Here is an 18898-nt window from a genome sequence, read left to right as displayed (position 1 = left end):
GAATCCCCTGAACCTGGGAGGCAGAGGTTGCAGTAAGCTAAGATCGCACCATTGCACTCCAGCCTGGATGACAGAGTGAGACTTCGCATTTAAAAAAAAAAAAAAAAAGGTTACTGTAGTAAGCTAATTTGGAACCTGCTTGAAAGGAAAAAGAAAAGCATACCAGGAGGGAACGGCATAGGCTTGTTGGCTGCTCCAGAGAATAAGCAAGGCAACTCACTTTCACAGTCTAAATATTAAGATACATGGCTATGAATGTAAAATGTCAGAGGTACAGGCATATCCTATACTGTAAACTGCCAAGCAAATATTTAGCCATCTTCCACAGTCTAAATATTTGCTTGGCAGTTTACAGTATAGGATGTGCCTGTACCTCTGACATTTTACATTCATAGCCATGTATCTTAATCTTGGTCAAAAGAACTGTCTTTTTGTATGTTCCTTAGGGGTTACTTTTATGAGAAAATCAAATGTTTCCATGATACCTTTCCTCCAAGCATCTGACAGCAGTTGTTCAGGGAGTCTTCCTTTTGTTTCTGCTTTGTCTTGCAGCTCCTAAACACTTAAGCCAGCAATTTCTACTTACCGGAGTTAGCTCAGAATATGGCAGGCAGTTGGGTTTTTAATTTTTTTTTAAGTATAACTAGTCAATGCCTTGGCAGTTGAGCTATTTTCCTGGAGAATTAATAAAAATTAATGCACGACTTCAAAAGAACAGATCATGCAGCTTTTATTTGCCATTTAATATCTTCTTGGGCATGGATGGGATTTTCCTTTCAAATATCTATCAGACACTTAGCTAGCTGGGACATACTGCAGACGATTCTGTGAAAGTCACATATAAAATACAAAATTCTGTTACATATACATCCATTTAACAATAGTTTGTACATTACAATAAGGCCAATGTCAAAGTAACTCCCTAGACTTAACAAGCAGCATGAATATATTGTGGCAGCAGCAGGTAGAAATGCCCCATGAAGGGCAGACAGTGTGCGCGCAGTGCAGTTGCTACCAGAGCGAAGACCAACAAGGGCACATCTTTTTTCTTTTCTTTGTCTTGTTAGTAAGTACGCAGTAAAAGATGGAAGGGGGAAGCAATGGGAATGCGGTGGCAGTTTTGCTGTGCAGGTAGACTGTATTACAGGGAGGCACATGGAATTATAAATTCAACACAAACCTCATTAAGGGAACAGCTGCTCTTTCTCACCAAAAAGACAATTAAATACTACTTTCATGATTCTGATTTCCAACTTGCCACACTCTGGGTATCTCCTTTTCACATATCAGTACATTTAAGATGATACATCTTGTGCACTAATTCCAGGAACAAGGAATTCAGTAGTAGACCCTACCAATCAGTTGCTTGTATGACAGGTAACACTATTTCTAGGGAGAAAAGAATCAAAATCTGTTTGGGGGAGCTCTGGAAAACAAAGGCCGATGATATAAACTTGCGTGAGTCCTTCTGCCATTTGTTCACCAGCGAACATTCCACAATTACAAGCTCTGTTATTAACCCTTTTAAATAAATATAGGTACACATGCACACCAAAGATAAGGGGCATTGTGAGACAATAATTTAGCATTACTAGCTGTGTGAATGATTAGGCTGGTCAAGATGAAGGCATTAAGTGTACAAATTAGAAATGTGCTTAGAAAGCTAATGTACAGGAATTCAATAGCACGAAGCACAAAGGTTCGAGTGCCTCAGCACCATTCTTAGCACCAAGGGAAATTCCCAGTATTAAAAAACAAAAAGCTTAAAGAGCGTAACATTTGACAAGGTGTTAACATTTGATATAGACTAAGAGCATAATTCTTGCCTTTATAATCCTACTTTCTGAAAACATCCAACCTGCATTGTATTCTTGCCAAGGAAGAATATCCCAGGTACCATAAATGAAAGTCAGAGAGTACTTGGTGGAGGGGGAAATACTGATATGAAAAACACCAAGTCCTAAAAGATGCCATAAGCTTTCTAAAAAACATCCGAAGTTGATTTTTCCCCAAGCAATAGCCATTCTCAAATGACAATCCGAGATAGATTCCTTAAAATTCATGATGCTACTAAAACTGACGTTCAGTATCAGCAAAGAGGATGTTTTTGTAATAAACACTTAAATTTTTATTTGTAAACTCCCTTTTCAATCAGAAACAAATCCCCAGCATATTCAGCCAAGTCTAGGTGCTATCTATGGCAGTGTTGTTTAAACTGTGAGTAGCAACCCCGTTGTGAGTCAGGAAATGAATTTAGAGAGTCTGAAGAGCATTAAATCAGGGGGCCGGGAGCAGACACTAAAGGGTATCACACAGTTATGTATTATTTCATGAAATGTTTTAAAGATTTTGTATTTAGGCATGCACATATATACACACACAAACACACATGCTCTGGGTCGTGATGTAAAAAGTTATTTTTATTATGACTTGCAGTCAAAAAAGTTTGAAATACATTGGTCAATAGAGACCACCAAAAATAATAAACATGGAGTTTCCACGAAAAATAATAAACATGGAGATTCCTGGTGTTAATGTCAACAAGGATGAGTACTGAATGTAAACCAGTCTTCTGCTCTGGAATCCAAGGTAAGCTACAGAGTTCTCAGTTTACCATCAACACTAAGGTTTTACTTGTTTTTCCTCTTACCCTACACTTTCAGGCAGGGGCATGGGCAACAGAAGGAAGGAGGAAAACCCCTAGTGGCAATGATTTACTTGGAGTGGTATCATGTTCTTTTGAGAAAAGGCATTTTTTAAAAGAGTAATTCCCAGGTGGCTAATTAAAAGGCTTTCCTTCTCCCCTATAAAGTCATACTGGTAGCATAAAAGTGAACAGAAATTTGTCATTACAGTTTTGACATTATAAATGGTCTAAACCAAGGCAGTCTGTGATTTTGTTTCTGGTTTTGCAAAATATGCAGCCACAGACACAGATAGAATGTGTGATCTTGTCCTAATCTACTTTATCTGCCTGTAAAAGGAAGACGATTGGAATTATCCGAAGGAGACTGACTCTGTCCTCTCCATCTGTAAAGATGCTAAACAATCATTTTCTCCAAATCAACCACCTAAACACATGACAAGACAATGTCTAGCTTCTGGCTTTCAGAAACCCAATGATAAGGGTCAGTTTAGTTCTGGCACAAAGACTGCTGTGTGCCACCCTAAACGTACCTCATCTTGGAAGTTTCTTGGGTAAGCCGGGGTTAGCACTGATTTGGCAGATGGCCATAAAAGAAAGTATCCAGGGCCAGACATTAAACACCTGGGTTCTGACTTTGGCACAGGCCTCAGAAAGCCTCTGAGATGACACAGCTTCCTATTTCTTCAGGTGTAAGAGGGAGGTTAAAATAAGTTATTTATAGGGCCCCTTCCTGAAATAACTAATTTGAATGCAGTTCTAAGATTTTTATCCAGCTTGCTCTGCAACTTTGTCTATTAATTCCTTTTATAACAGCTTGAACTCTTTTAGTAACTATTTCTGCCAGTTTCCTTTACAACCACCCCTCAAACATCCAAGGTTCCATTAAGCTCACTCAGACCAGATACTTTAAAAACATAAAGTAAAATAAAGCTAATAAGGAACAAAATTTAAGGCTTTTTCTTTTTATTTCAGCCAAGGAATGATGCATGCTACAGATTAATCTTTACTCTTTCCCACTTGGATTTTCAAAGAACACCACCACTTCAACCCCCAATGAACATGGCACTTGTTTGTTTCTTCCCCTTCTAATTTATTCCAGATTTTCAAGTGTTTTCTTCAGTAACGCTGCTTTCTCCTGCAGTTCAGGTCTGCTGTCTGGCTCCATAGTAGCTAAAGACTCAATTAGGAGCACTCTGCATTCAGATGTCAAACATTCCCACTGTTTAGATTCTGCATGAAAAACAAAAACAAAAACAAAAAAAACAAAAAACAAAGCAAAAAGAAAAAACCCCAAAGAATCCTTATAGAACAAGCAAGAAAAAAATTTAAAAATATCCTATCCCCCAAATAAATGCAAAGCAACCTCTTGATAACAGATCAGTATATAATTATCATTATATACTGTCAATACGTGTCTCAAAACCTAATTCTTGACAGTAGCGTAGAGGCACATCAGGGAGTTTCCTCTCCTTCCCCCAGTATCAGTGGGAGTAAGAGAAATAATTACACTGAAGCATAGTAGGAAGCAGGAATTATCAGGGCAAGGCACACTGTAGCAAAAAAGTCATTTCAACAACACCATCGCAAGACCATTTCATAAGATACGGTCAGTTAAAAAAAAAAAAAGAACTTCTAAGAAATGTCATAATTGCAAGGTCAGATAAATAGATGACACTCCCTTTTCTTCGAGGAAAGCATCTGAGAACTACATGCACGTTGAAATTTTTAGAAAATAAGAAAGTATATCAAATCTTAAATCTTGTTTACAAGGTTCTGCCACTTCCTAGCAATGTGGCTTCAAGCAAGTTTAGTTTGCCTTCAGCCTTATTTTCCTCATCTGGACTATATTAGTACGTATCTAGCAAACTGAGAATTCGGTAATACGACTAAGTGCCTAGCTCTTTTATCTCAACAAGGAAAAAAGGGATTGGGAGATGTTTTAGTGTTACTCAGTCTAAAAGTTCTGTTAGATGGAGCCCTAAGAGAGGTGTTTTAATTGCTAAGCAAAGACAGAGAAGTAGAAAGAGCAAACACACAAGGTTGCAGGAAAAACGTTTCCATCTTCTACATTCTTAATCCGTGTAAACGGTTTGAGAGAGAGAGAGAAAAAAGAAGAGGGTCCTCCTTCTGAAGTCAGTAACAGATACACCACTGGAGAAAATGCTAACAGTTCCCCCCCACCCCGCCCACTGATAGACCATTAGAAGAAAAAGAGGTTAGGGGAGAAGAAATAGGATTAAGAAAATTGCTACTATCAGATTTGATGACTCAAGTAGATAACTGTTAAAAATGTTTTTCCAACTCCACTTTTCAGTGTGTCGTTCTGCTTATTTACATGTACACATGCCACTGTCAACCAATTCCTGTAATTAACCAAGATTAAATCAGGATTCACGATGAAAACAAAAACTTTATTACTTTAAGACAACTATAGCTTAATAATATATTAAAAATATATAAAAGTGTATCAAATTTAAATAATTAGTAAAATTTAATAGTTTTGGCTTTGTCCATTCTTCTTGCATGTGCATACATACTGATTTGTATTTCAGAGTATATGCTTAAGAGTATAAGCAAAAACAAAACAAAAAATTTCTAAAACATATGCCACATGGCTTTGTGGTCCCCCAGTCAGAACTAACAACAACTTACCTTCAAGTTTTTTAAGCAGCAATTCTATCACAGATAAAGCTTCTGTTCTCACAGATGAGTAGGTCTTATTTTCTAAAAAGAAATATCATACAGTTCATATGGCCTGCCTGAAAAACACAACCTCCAAGATTAAATTTGTGTTGCTGAAAGAAAGATGTCCAGAAATTACAACTCTAGGGAAGGGTACATCTGATTTTTTTTTTTTAAAGGAAGCTTCCCTTTGCTAAATATCAAATACTTGAAATGTGTGCTAATGTCCACAGTCTTTACTTTGGAAAAACAAAAACCTGTCAGCCAAGTATACCAATCACCACAACAAATGGCAATATTTAAATGATCCATTTTAGAAGTGGGAGATGAAAAAACTATCTCAAACACAAAATCATCTTCGTATCACAGATAAGAACGATCCTTAGGTCTACATGACCCTCCTCATTTTACCAAAGAACATTATACGACCCAGTGTTTAAGCCGATCAGGGACACCTGGAACCCAGCATAGATAGGTCTGTTGGCTGCCTGTTCTTTATCCATAAAAGGATGCTGCTGCCAACAACTGCGAATGAAACATGCTTCCTTGGCATCCACTCTTTGACATGGCGTCTGGTTCATGGTGAAATTGTCTACCAAAAAAATCATCACACAACCAAGCCCAAAGCAGGGTAGGCATGAGATGGGCCTTATTATCTTGTTATGCTACAAAGTACAAAAGTGCTACAAAGAGTGACGGTGACCTGTCAAAAGGACACAGGAGGCAGCTTGAAAGGGCTTCCACTGGCCAAATCTGGGACAACTGGAATAACGAACTAGATTTAAAAAATTAAATTATAAACCATTTGAAGGGGGAAAGATTCCATGAATCAATGCCAGTAACAGATAAATAAAAACATAGGCAGAAGAGAAGAATCTTGCTTACAACAGAATTCCAACCATCAAATGGTGAATGTGGACAAAGTGCTAGAGTTGCAAAATCATCTTAGTAAAAATTGGTTCAGGGAAGAATCATCAATGCATGCTAAATATAGAGAAGAAATTTTAAAGAAGAGAAACAAATTACTTGAATGATCTTAAGATCTGTTCCCACAGGCTACTTATTAGACACAAAAAGAAAACATAGTAACTATCCAGTAGAGAAAAACTGATAGTACCTTGACCAGGTAATCAAAATTAACAACACAAATGATGACAGATGGACACTGTGTGCCTCTTAATGTGAGGACACATCACTTATGTATGTATCCCAACTGGGAATTCACAACCTGGATATAATCATGAGAAAACATCAAACACCAAATGAGAAACATTCTGTTTTTTCAAAAAGGGAAGTCGGGGGGACTTTATTCTTCAAAATTGTCAATGTCCTAAGACAAAGAAAGGCTGACGAAGTATTCCAGATTGAAGGAGACTAAAAATATATGACAACAAAATTCAATAAATAATCCTGAATTGGAGGCCAAGGCGGGCAGATCACTTGAGGTCAGGAGTTCAAGACCAGCCTAGCCAACATGGTGAAACCCCGTCTCTACTAAAAATACAAAAATTAGCCAGGCATGATGGCACGCACCTGTAATTCCAGTTACTTGGGAAACTGAGGCAGGAAAATCACTTAAACCCAGAAGGCGGAGTTGCAGTGAGCCAAGATCACGCCACTGCACTCCAGCCTGGGTGACAGAGCAAGACCCTGTCTCAAAAATAATAATAACCATTATCATCATCATCATCATCATCATCATCATCATCCTGGACTGGATTCCCTAATGGAGGGGAGGGGAAAAAAATCCTATAAAGAACATTACTGGCTGGGTGTGGTGGCTCATGCCTATAACTCCAGTACTTTCGGAGGCCAAGGCAGGTGGACTGCTTGAGCTCAGGAGTTTTGAGACCAGCCTGGACAACTTGGTGTAGCCCTGTCTCTACAAAAATACAAAAATTAGCTGGGCATGATAGTGCACACTTGTAATCCCAGCTACTTGGGAGACTGAGGCAGGAGGACTGCTTGAACCTGGAAAGCAGAGGTTGCAATGAGCTGAGATCACACCACTGCACTCCAACCTGAGTGACAGAGCGAGACTCCAACTCGAAAAAAATAAAAATAAAGAACATTACCGAATCAACTGAACAAACTAGAATATGAACGATAAACATTTGATTTAAAAAACTGCATCCATGTTTACTATCTAAAGTTGACAACTGTACCGCGGCACACTAAATAATTGAGGAACAAGGGGGCCTGAAGTAAGCAACATACTTTCAAATGGTTCAGGAGAAAAACATGTATATAGAAGTCCAAATGACAAAGCAAATGGCATAAAATGTTAACAAATGATTCCGCATAAAGTGTATACATATTGCAGAGTATTGCATGTACTGTCGTTGCAACCATTCTGTAAGTTTGAAATTACTTTCAAATAACAATTTTGTAAAAAGACTTGTCACGAAGGTTTTTCTAAACTAGATGCTAAAATCCTGTTATAGCTCCAGATTTAAATATTCCAGTTAAGGGGTACACATGGAGTATAATAAGTAGCAGAGTGCAGCAAGCTATTTCAGAAATTTAGTTCCTAAGACAAGGTAGGAAATATTTGAAGCTCAGCTCCTTAGCTTTAAAATTAGGACTCCCTCATCAGTTTTAGTTTACTACACTCACCTAAAGAATATGTGATTGATTTACAAGTTTCAAGCAGAATTTCAGCCAAAGCCTCAGGATCAGCATGTTCTTCTTCCAAAAGCATTAACCTATACAAATCAGAAAGCAAGGTACAAATGCCAATTATTAAGAAACAGTCTAAAACTTTTCTGTCACAATTTCTATCTGTATGTATCACTGTCACTTTAGCTACTAGTTTTTAAATGTATAAAAATTCCATTGATTATACATAAAATGCTGTGGGGAGGAACAAAATAAAAAACTGAGCCATGAAGCAATTTACCCCTGAAAAAAGGCATTCATTGATTGCAGGACTCCTAGCTGCACTTTCCACGTGCTGAGTTTTAGCCGTTCACACATCAATTTGCACAGCTCCTGACAATAACAACCTGGGAAAAAAAGACAAGGTGGGACAGAGCAGGAGACAGTATAAAAGAGCAAGAGATGGAATAAATGAGGGACAGGCAGAGAGAGCAAGAGAAAGGCAGAGGGAAAGAGAAAAAGAGAAGGTGGGGAGGATAAGAGAGAGAAAAGCAGGAAAAAGAGAAATAAAACAATAAATACTTTTAATTAAAGCCATTGAAATTTCCCCAAAAACTTCAGCATGACTTTGTACTCAATCCCCAAACAAATTTCCTTGATCAGAAACTGCCCCCACAAAGGTGCAATATAATTGTTCACAAATATTCACTTTCAAGGCATATGGTTCTCCATGGAACTGAGAAAGCACTTTAACCACACTCCCTTTGCCCCTCAAAACTCCCTGAATGACAGCCACAGAAAGGAGAACTCTGGAGGCCAGAAGCTCCCCTCTAGATGCTCACAACCTTCTGCAAATTGCAGGTTTACCAAGAGTCAAAAGTGCTTTATTATAAACTTGTTATGCCAACTGCAACTGTAATTATAACTATATAATTAATATTATGCCAACTGATGAATCAGCAGAAAACTCAACAACGAAGTTATTTTTAATTACTGTAGGATTTAGTAGGGCTCAAACAAATGTAAAAATGGGGGGAGGCAATAAAAAATCTAGAATTCTGCACTAGGATCGTCTCATAAGAGCTTGAAATTTCTTTCTCTGTTTTAAAGAAACAAAACCCAGAAATTGTAGATATATATGAGAAGCCAATGTGTAACAGTTAAGTTCCTAAAGAAAAGGCCTTGGTTCTCAATAAATGCACATTTCTATTAACAATCTTCTATGTCTTATATTAAAATAAACTGCTTTATGTTTGTATCATCTTTCTCATATAATTCCCTACTTTAGCTTTCTCTACCTATCAAGGAAAAGTTAATACTCTTTATGGCATCATATTAGTGGACTTCCACGGCAGTCTATAACATAATATTAAGAAATAAAACCACCTGCAAATTTGTATCTTCTGGGAAACCCTTCCTATAAACATAGCAAATATATAAGTTCACACAAAGGATGACAGGGCTCAAAGAGAACCTTAACTGATTCTAGACATATCCAATCACAAATAATCAACGGTACTTTTTATAACATTCAATAATATTGTCGCTGGGCATGGAGGCTCATACCTATAATCCCAGCACTTTGAGAGGGAGGCCAAAGTGGGAGGATCACTTGAGCCCAGGAGTTTGAGACCAACCTGGGCAACATAGCAAGACCTCACCTCTTCAAAAAAAATTAGCTGGGTGTCGTGGCATGCACTTGTAGACCCAAATACTTGGGAGGCTGAGGCAGGAAGATCACTTGAGCCCAGGAGGTAAAGGCTGCAAGAACTGCACCACTGCACTCCAGCCTGGGCAACAGAGCAAGACCCTGTCTCAGAAAAAAAAAAAAACAAACGAATACTAAGATCTTCAGCAGGATGCACTGTAGGACCCAACACAAGGCAAGCTTAAAGGGTAGCATCATCACTTCTTGGCCTTTTGGCTAAGATCAAGTGTAAAGGGTAGTATCATCCCAAGGTTAAGGCCCTGTCAGGGGACTCCAAACTAACTGCAACCTCATCCAATAATAAAGGTTGACTGTTCATTTAATCTTTGGGAAATACATGTCCAGTTCTGAAAATTGTCCAAATAGTAATGAGTTTTTCACTGAAACAGGGATTTCGGTTGCTTACTGAACACTTGGTAACAAGGCCATTCATTTCAGGATAAAGAGACCCTGCTAATAAACTTTGTGCATTCCTCTGAATAGAGCTATGATCATCAAGAAGATCAGGAGAACTCTTCTATCAAACTATCTGCATAAAATGTATCATGGTTATTATAGGTGGAACTGTGCCCCCAAAATTCGTATGTTAAAACACTATCCCCCAGTACCTCAGAATGTGACTGTATTATTATTAAATAGAAGACAGAGCCTTTAAAGAGGTCATATGAGTGGGCCCTAATCCAGCATGTCTGGTGTCCTTATAGGAAGAGGTGATTAGGGCACAGAGACACCAAAGACCACGTGAAGACACAGGGAGAAGACAGCCATTCCCAAGCCAAGGAGAGAGGTCTCAGGAGAAACTAACCCTGCTGACGCCTTGATCTCGAAATCTCAGACTTCTATCCTCCAGAATTGTGAGAAAATAAATTTCTGCTAAGCCACCCAGTCTGTGATACTTTCTTACAGCAGCCCTAGCTACAGCGTTACAATGATTGGTGAGATCACAGACTCATGTAGACAAAAAACTTTCACTGGATAATTCTCATTATTAATCAATCAGGCTCGATAAGAAACAATAACTATAATTTGTCATACAGAAAATTCTTCGCTCTCATTAAGTAACCTCTGGTTACAGCACTTCAAATGCGGTTTCTGGTGCTTACGTTGGGTCTCTGCGTTTCGGGGCCAGGCTTTGCCCAGGCTTTCAAAGGCACCCAGCAGATATTCCAGTTGGAGCTCCTTTTCCTTTTCATTCTCCTCTTCATTTTTGGTTGTCCGGACCCCACTGCTTTCAAGTGAGTTCTAGGATATATCAAAGAAAAGAAAATGTAACATTTTCTTCTTCAAAGTTATAGGTATACTATTAAAGCTATCAGGGTACCAACCAGGGCAGGAGATATTAACCAAGAGTTAAATGATAAATTCTCTACCATAAGCTTCCCTATTTACAACAAGAATTTATAACCAGAATACTGTATCTAATAAATTTAGGCAATACTTTACAGGCATCTGTAAACAAAAGCTAAAAAATACTGCATATGTAGTCTTTTGAGCATAACATGAAAAGACTTGCATTAGAATCAGATTTTAAAGATGGAAGAAACTCAGTAATGATCTAAATCCAAACTCTTTCTTGATAGAGAAACAGAGGCTAAGAGAAGCAACTGGTCCAGCTTGCTAGTGATGTAATCAACTTAAAACACAAGTCTCCCAAATCCATATGCTATCACTATGTTTGTAATGGAAATTATTTAAATAGCCTTATTACTGAAAGAAAACAACTGCAAATTAGGAGCAATAAGAAATAAGAATGTTACTTAAAATATTTCATGTTTCACAAATAAACAGGGAAACCACACCCTTTTTTTTTTTTTTTTTTTTTGGACCAGTAAATGAGTATTCCATTTTCCACATGAAACTTGAGTCTTTTTTTGACCCAAATCCTCCACTCTACGGCAGAGGCAATTCACATGGCACACTGAGCTTCTTGCCTTTACTCTAGGATGGCTGGGGTAGCTTAGCTTATTAGCCAAGGCAAAGCTTACTATGACATGAACTGTTCATTCACTACCAAATCCACTCTCCCCTTCTCCCATGGAGGGCAAATGGACACCCAGAATGAAGACTCAGTCTGCTGCCAGGTGTGGCTAAGTACTGACCAACAGGATGGCTATAAGTCAAAGTGCCATCTAGCGGTGCCCAGGAACTCTCCTCAAGAGAGACATGGCATGCCCACTGTGATCCTTCATCCTTGCTTCATCTCCTCTGCATTCCTGCCTGGAACACAAACACACTGTGGACCATGAGGATGATGACCACACCCTAGAAATGGCAGAGTTCAGAGCTGTAAAGAGCCGGAATACCTGTACACTTTGTGATGCTCCCAACGCTTTGTGAGAAACATAGCATTGACTATCTTGTTTAAGGCCATATTTTGGAATTTCTCTGCTACTTGCAGCTAAACTAATCCTAATAATCAGGACATAGGGGAAAGCAATTTTTTAACTTTTTCTTTTTAAAGTATAAACCAGAACTGAGGATACAGGTGGTATTACCTTCTTGATGAGAGGTATGACAATGTCAGAAAACTCCTGGAATCTGTCCTCTTTGGTGGCCTTCAAGATATCAGCTGCACAGCTGATTGCTACAATCTTGTATTTGAGATTCTCTTTGCTACATTCTTTCAGAACAGCTTGAAGAATTTCATTTGTGCTGGGTTGACTGGGCACAGACTTTTCCAGCTCTGCACTACAGGGTCCATACAAAAGCATCAGAAGTTAATAAAGGCTGCAGTTTTCGGGTTCAGTTTAAGAAATGGCATCTTCACTGAAAGAACATTTACCTGCAAGCTGTCACCACACAGGCAATGGCTTTCAATACCTCCTCCTAAGGGGTTGAAAGATGAGGAAATACTATTAAGCCCAAACATGTCATTTACACTCTCTACACCATGATTACAATTACCTTAGGAATTTTTGATAACTATGACAACAAAAATTAACAACAGTCACCTTATCTTTAATGCATAATTTTAAGCACATCCACCAAGTTTTACTCCAAACCATGGACGCAGGATAATTATCTTCACCTCCATTTCATAGAAGCCTAAAGAACTGATTTGACCCAGGTCTCACAGAAAACAGTGTCAACCACAGAATTGGAATGATGTCTGACTCCCAGTCCAGTACTACTTCATTCCTGCATGGCCACTATTGACCTTTACAACATAAAGATCATTAGGTTACCACAATCTCATGTTCCCCACTGAGTGTTCACTATAAGAATCCTACTAAAGCTCTTGTGTAAAAAAATAACTGTTACTAATTCATAGGTCCCAGAGATGGGCATCTTCAGCCCCAGGTTTAGAGGCAGGCTACCTTGCTACTCTATTTCTCATATGCCCAATCCTGATCTTTTTATGCCCAATCCTGATCTGTTCATGAGGTCAACAGGTACAAAATGCTGACAAGTTGGTTTAAGACGTAACTTGGAAGGCTGAATATGGAAAATGTATCTATCTCCAGCATTACTGTCCCTTATGCAAGGCCACACGGGTTGCAGTTTGAGAGGAAATACCACAGTTAATCAGGCAAGGTTTACCCAAAGCTTCCACTGTCTAGGAAATCTAGTTCACAAAAATAATCCATTGGAAGTTACACAAAACCAGATTGTTGTTATTATGCGAAATGAAAGATGAAGTCAGAATCCCTTTAACTGGGCATGAATGGTTCCTTTACCTTTCCTGCCCACGTTCTTCCAGCCAGGCCTTGCAGCAATGCGGTCAGTATCATTCCAAGATATGGAGGTACTAGAGAGCTAGTCTGTTTTGCAATTGATGCCATGGCAATTGCACCCTGGGCTTTCATTTTCCAGGACTGAGACTGCAAAGCCTTCTGGGTAATAGTAATTAACTCCTGCAGGTATAATCGAATGCCACCAAAGGATCCTAGGAAAGCAAAATTAAAACAACTTTTAAGTGACAAGAAAAATTAACTGATTTTTCTAAACCTGAAAAAAAGTCAGTGACCAACAGTCTAAAAGCAGTGACTCTCAACTGTTAAAACACACCACTCTCTCAAAGGGAGAGAAAGTGTGTTGGTGTTGTGACTTATTCTCACAATAGTAGAACTTTACGAACTTGGGTGCCCACAGGAACGTATCACACAAATGGGCATCATCCATTAATACGCCACAAGGTGAAAAACACATTTAGAAAACTACTCTAAAATACTCTAAGGCCACATAAAATCACACTCTTAATTAAAAATGTAAAGCTCTCCTTGCTCACAGGGTTTATATTCTCTCATGTGGGCAGTGATGAATGAGTAAAGACAAAAATCCTGAGTGCCAACCTTGAGAACTCAGCAATTTGGATAGGTTCAAAACTAAATGGGACGAGCAATTTGGATGGGTTTAAAACTAAATGGGATGCATATTAAGGTCCTGGGAAAGTAACTTCAGAGGAGTTTATGAATAACGAATGCAAGTAAAAAATTCTAGCTGTGATTCCTAAGAAGCAGGTTTAACTCAGGCCACACTACTAACCAGGTACGTTTTCCTGCCACACTTCAGTCCATAAATTACATTCTTCTTTTTCGGATTTCTCCTCATCAGCAATTTCATGCATGCCTAAAAATGCCAGAGGCAGGACTTCTTTTGCATGATTCTTTAATACATCAGGGCTGTATCGTCCAATAGCATGAATAGTCAAAGCACAAGAGGTCTTGTAGATAGGTTCTGAAAAGGAGAAACCAAAATCTTTATGATATTTATTGTTTTTAAGGGTAACTGATCTAAACAGGCTATTGTTCAACTCATATAATAGCAAAACAAACAGGTAAAATCAATTAGAAATGTTTCTAGCAGGCTGGGTTGTGGTGGCTTACACCTGTAATCCCAGCACTTTGAGAGGCCAAGGTGAGCAGACAGCTTGAGCTCGGGAGTTTAAGACCAGCCTGGGCAACATGGCGAAACCCCACCTATACAAAAAATACAAAAATTAACCAGGCGTGGTGGCACGTGCCTGTAGTTCCAGCTACTCAGGAGGCTGAGACACAAGAATCGCTTGAGCCCAGGAGGCTGAGGTTGCAGTGAGCTGAGATAGCACCACTGCACTCCAACCTCAGCGACAAAGCCAGACACCATCTCAAAAAAAAAGAAAAGAAAAGAAACAAATGTTTCTAGCAAATCACATAAAATCATGGAGGGTAAGACCTAATTTGTACTGTTTTACTGGGCTGTTAACAACTAAATTTAAAATGACATAAAATAGAAAAAGAAAGGTACCTTCTTTCTCCATATACCACCCATTGAGCTTCTGCAGGAGTTTTTCAGTGCTGCTATCCCGTGAGGTCTGAAAAAGAAACAATCCTAAGTATTTCTTTATAACTGTCAAAGAGTTTTATTTAACTAAGCAAGAAATTTAACTCACCCGAACTAAATGGCCCATAGCAAATGCACAAGATTTCTGAATCACACTGTTCCGATCTGTCAGGCCACTCAGCAAAGCACTCATGAGTTTACCTACCAGAAATAAAGAGAAAAAAATCTGATACTTGGTTGACCAAATGTTCCACTCTGTTCCCAGAACCCAAACAAACCTAACCCTGTAATTAACATCTGATTTACTCCACAGTAGTTTAGATTTCTGAATGTTATATTTATATATCCATTTGCTTCCTTTTACATGATATAAAGTTAAAATTAAACTAGAATATCATGGAAAAAGTTGCAAAAATGAGAGCCAGGTATATAAAGAACACTAGTCCAGTCTAGAAGCCAATCTAAGAAGAGAAAAATGCTGATGTAAAATCAGCTATCAATGGTAAGTCCTGTGGAAAAGAGGATACTTTTACCTCCTTATACCACTAAGGAATAATCAAATGTTTATGAACAGTGAAAAGCTGCTAAACTTGATAAACTCTGCACCTCCTGCAGACAAAGAAATGAAGGAGTCAGGGGACTGAGGGGAGAAAAGGCACACAGCATCACAAGTAGGTCTGAATGATAAGTATTTTTCCTTTTTAAAAGTCTGTCACACAAGACAGGGCTGTGCAAAAATATCACCACACATCCCTTGACAAACTCACCTGAGTAAGGTGTTAGGTCCTGAGGACACTGAGTAGTTAATGACACAATGACACTGGCACAGCCACCCTACAGGGTTACAAAAGCAAAGGTCTAAATCTGATGGTCACAACGTTCTACCTACCAAACCATTGGCTTAGGTGCCAAAAATTTAAACATATAAAATACATGAAGCCTAATACCCCCTCCAGGACTCAATATAGAAAAAGGCAAACTCTTAAACTAGTAATGCAGAGATTTTTCTTTTAAACCTCCAAGAGAAAGATGGGTGATCTCAGACATTGTGAAAAAGAAAGAAAACTGGTACAATCTTCTGGAAAAGCAAAATATGTCATCTTGTCCATCACTGTGCTAACATTTCCATTTCCAGAAATTTAACCAAATATCTTCAGGTGTGCCTGAAGACACTCATCACAGTGCTTTACTATTTTTTTTCAAAAACTGAAAACAAATCAGATGTTCCTTGATGGAGTAAAATAAATGATGTTACGTCCACACAGTGGAGTATCACACGGCCATTAGAAGAGGACACTGCAGAAGATACATGTGCAGAAAAGACTGGAAGGAAACACTTCAAAATATTAACAGCAGTTATCTCTGTATGGCAAAATTCTGGACAATTTTTATTTTAACTTTCTCCTAATCTATAAATGCTAAAATTTTAAAATACCAGCAAGTGTTAATTTTGTCATAAGAAAAAATGTGAGTTATTAATTTGTTGTTAAAAGGGTGGTAGGGGGGTGTCTGATCCTTCAAAGATCTTGAAAACTAGGACATTTTTCTATTCAAACACTGCTGACCCCTCTGTGAAAAATGCAATTGCCACCTAAAACAATCCATGCCCTAATAACTGGATGTGCATTTCCATGAACTGCTAATGAATGACAACCCAGAGGGTATGTACACGGCAACCAGAGAACAGAAATGATTCCACTAAATAAGATAATACTTACTGGAACAGTTAGATGTTTTATTTCTTGAACCAGTTACATGTTTTCAGTTATCAGTGCAACCACAGAAATAAAATGGTTAGTGTATAATAATATTAGATTTTGTGGTAAAACATGAATTTCAAACATGATGGCTGTTATATCCTTATGGCCAGAACTAATGAAGATGCACATTTCCTCTTGTGGAAAGTATACTTACCTTAGTTCCAAGACCTACACCACTTCTGATCAGTTCACACAACCTAGGAACTAGCTCGCTCAGCACTGACACATCAAGGTATTGCAGGCACTTTTGAAAAAGGACAAATATAAAGGTAAGCCTTGGCAAATAAGTCAGGACCACATCTTCAATTAAAAACTGCCCTTGTCAAACGTGTACCCACTGGATTTGACATGAAGTTGAAAAATCACTGCTTGCTTCTGCTCTGATTTCAATATTAAAACCACTATTGTACTACAAACAGAAAAATTATTCATCAGTGATTCAACACTAAAAACAAACAAAAAAATGAAAAACATCAATTTGCTAAAAAAGAAAAATAATGATTACTCAAGAATGAAGAATCTTTCTGGGCCTACTTCCTCTTTATCAATCCATGTTTATATAAAAAACCTAAACTAAATATTGATCTTCTACAGCGGGCCTACCCTACCAAACCCCCTCTAATGAGTCAACTTCTTAGATGACTTTTCCTATAAATTGCTGGCCTTTATTTTTGAAAATGCAATTAACATGTTTTCTATTACTAATGAATATAACTAAATGGTATTCACTAACTATTCCTATTTCTTTAAATTTTTATTTCCCCCCAATAATCCAACTAAGACATAACATTCTTAGACCAAATTTTGGTAATACTCCCCCAGCAGGCACTAAAAAATAGCTACTTCTCTTCACCAGTTTAACATAGTTTTTTGTACACTTCAGTTTTTTTAGGGGTTGGATCTATACCTTCAGAGTCCTGCTAAAGGTACAGATCTGCTTAGCAAACTAATTTCCAGTAAACACAATCATAGCTAACTAACCACTACAGGGAATGCACAACAGAGTAACTTTACCAAGACTCCAGGAACTTTAGAAATCAGAACCTCAGAGTGCCAAGCAGCCCTTTACTGCAAATGCCTTCCTATGACTAAAACAACATATCGACATTGCCCAATCTCTTCACATACCTTTATGTTACCTACTTCATTAAATACCTCCAGCTTATAACTTTCCTAGTTCCTCCCAAAGGTAACTATTAGGCACAGGCACAACTCTGAACCTTTCTAAATAGGCAGATCAAAAGACTACAGATGTAAATTTATAGAGAGCTCTTGATATGTTGTTGTCTCTTGTAATACAAATTTGGACCAACTGTTTCTGGTATTTGGGGAATTATTTATTCCACTTAGTAACAGAGAAGAAAAGAGAAATATACTAAGAAAAAACTGGAGTCACAACAGCTGCTTGACTCATCCCATAAGTCTCTGCTTCATTTAACGTAGCCTGAAGACTTTGAAGAATTACACTTTCAGGTACGCAAACAAACCCTCTCATTATTATTTAAGACACTCACCATGTTGATTGTTTCCATCATTGGAGAAGATTTGGCAGCACTAAGCCGAGCACTATCCATCGCAGCCTAAAGAAGAGAAATTAAAGTCACTCGGCACATTCAATTAATTAGGAATAATCCGCACAAACACCCATAAAAGACTTTCACTTCCAAACTAAAGAACTTAAAAAAAAAATAATCCGTAGCTATAACAAAGGCAAACATCAAGTCTAACTCTAATTTCTTTTGACCTACACTCAACAATTTACCAGGAGATCCAGCACCACACTACAGGTGAGAAATTCAGATAACAGTTAAGAAATCAGCATAGTATGGCTCTGGGCAAGTCATCCAGCCTTCTTGAGCCTGAGGTTCTCCATCCACTAAATAAAGGAACTGACTAAACAAATTTCTAAGGTTTTTAAAATTGTATCTAAGCAGTAGAAAATTTTATATGTGCAGTTCTTTAACTTTGTAATCACCCTTCGTATCTATGAAGGTATTTTAATCTAACAACTGTGCTGAAGGAGAGGTTAACACTATCCAGATATGATAAAGGAGAAAAGTAAGGCATACACAAGTGACTTGCCTAGGGCTACCAAGTTTAGACTAGAATTTATGTTTCCAAATTCTCAATGCTTAGTAAACATCCTATGGGCACCCAGGAAGGCGCAAGTCTACTGCTGAAAGAGGGAAAAATAATGAATGAAGAAGGAACAGCAATATTAGAGGCAAAGGGTAAAGAGAG

The 18898-nt window shown here is 38.1% G+C and overlaps 1 protein-coding gene across 6 annotated transcripts in view; it reads right to left on the bottom strand.

Annotated features, from left to right (window-relative positions):
- Positions 1 to 2399: 2399 nt before the first annotated feature.
- The window catches only part of ECPAS (Ecm29 proteasome adaptor and scaffold), a 124280-nt gene continuing 107781 nt past the window's right edge, over positions 2400 to 18898 (bottom strand). For all 6 annotated transcript variants that reach the window (XM_034967978.3, XM_034967977.3, XM_055117736.2 and 3 more), the window contains 14 exons: positions 18172 to 18237; positions 16812 to 16901; positions 15665 to 15731; positions 15007 to 15098; positions 14862 to 14928; positions 14121 to 14312; positions 13313 to 13521; positions 12418 to 12461; positions 12131 to 12323; positions 10739 to 10877; positions 8229 to 8334; positions 7946 to 8034; positions 5300 to 5371; positions 2400 to 3877 (listed from right to left, as the gene is read on the bottom strand). In XM_034967978.3, the coding sequence (XP_034823869.1) occupies positions 3738 to 3877; positions 5300 to 5371; positions 7946 to 8034; positions 8229 to 8334; positions 10739 to 10877; positions 12131 to 12323; positions 12418 to 12461; positions 13313 to 13521; positions 14121 to 14312; positions 14862 to 14928; positions 15007 to 15098; positions 15665 to 15731; positions 16812 to 16901; positions 18172 to 18237 (1566 nt within the window). In that variant the 3' untranslated portion in view covers positions 2400 to 3737. The remainder of the gene's footprint in view (positions 3878 to 5299; positions 5372 to 7945; positions 8035 to 8228; positions 8335 to 10738; positions 10878 to 12130; positions 12324 to 12417; positions 12462 to 13312; positions 13522 to 14120; positions 14313 to 14861; positions 14929 to 15006; positions 15099 to 15664; positions 15732 to 16811; positions 16902 to 18171; positions 18238 to 18898) is intronic.

This window comes from Pan paniscus, chromosome 11 (genome assembly GCF_029289425.2).
Source record: "Pan paniscus chromosome 11, NHGRI_mPanPan1-v2.0_pri, whole genome shotgun sequence".
NCBI classification, from domain to species: domain Eukaryota; kingdom Metazoa; phylum Chordata; class Mammalia; order Primates; family Hominidae; genus Pan; species Pan paniscus.
Note: the sequence above shows the minus strand (reverse complement) of the source record. Positions and strands in the feature narration are given on the sequence as shown.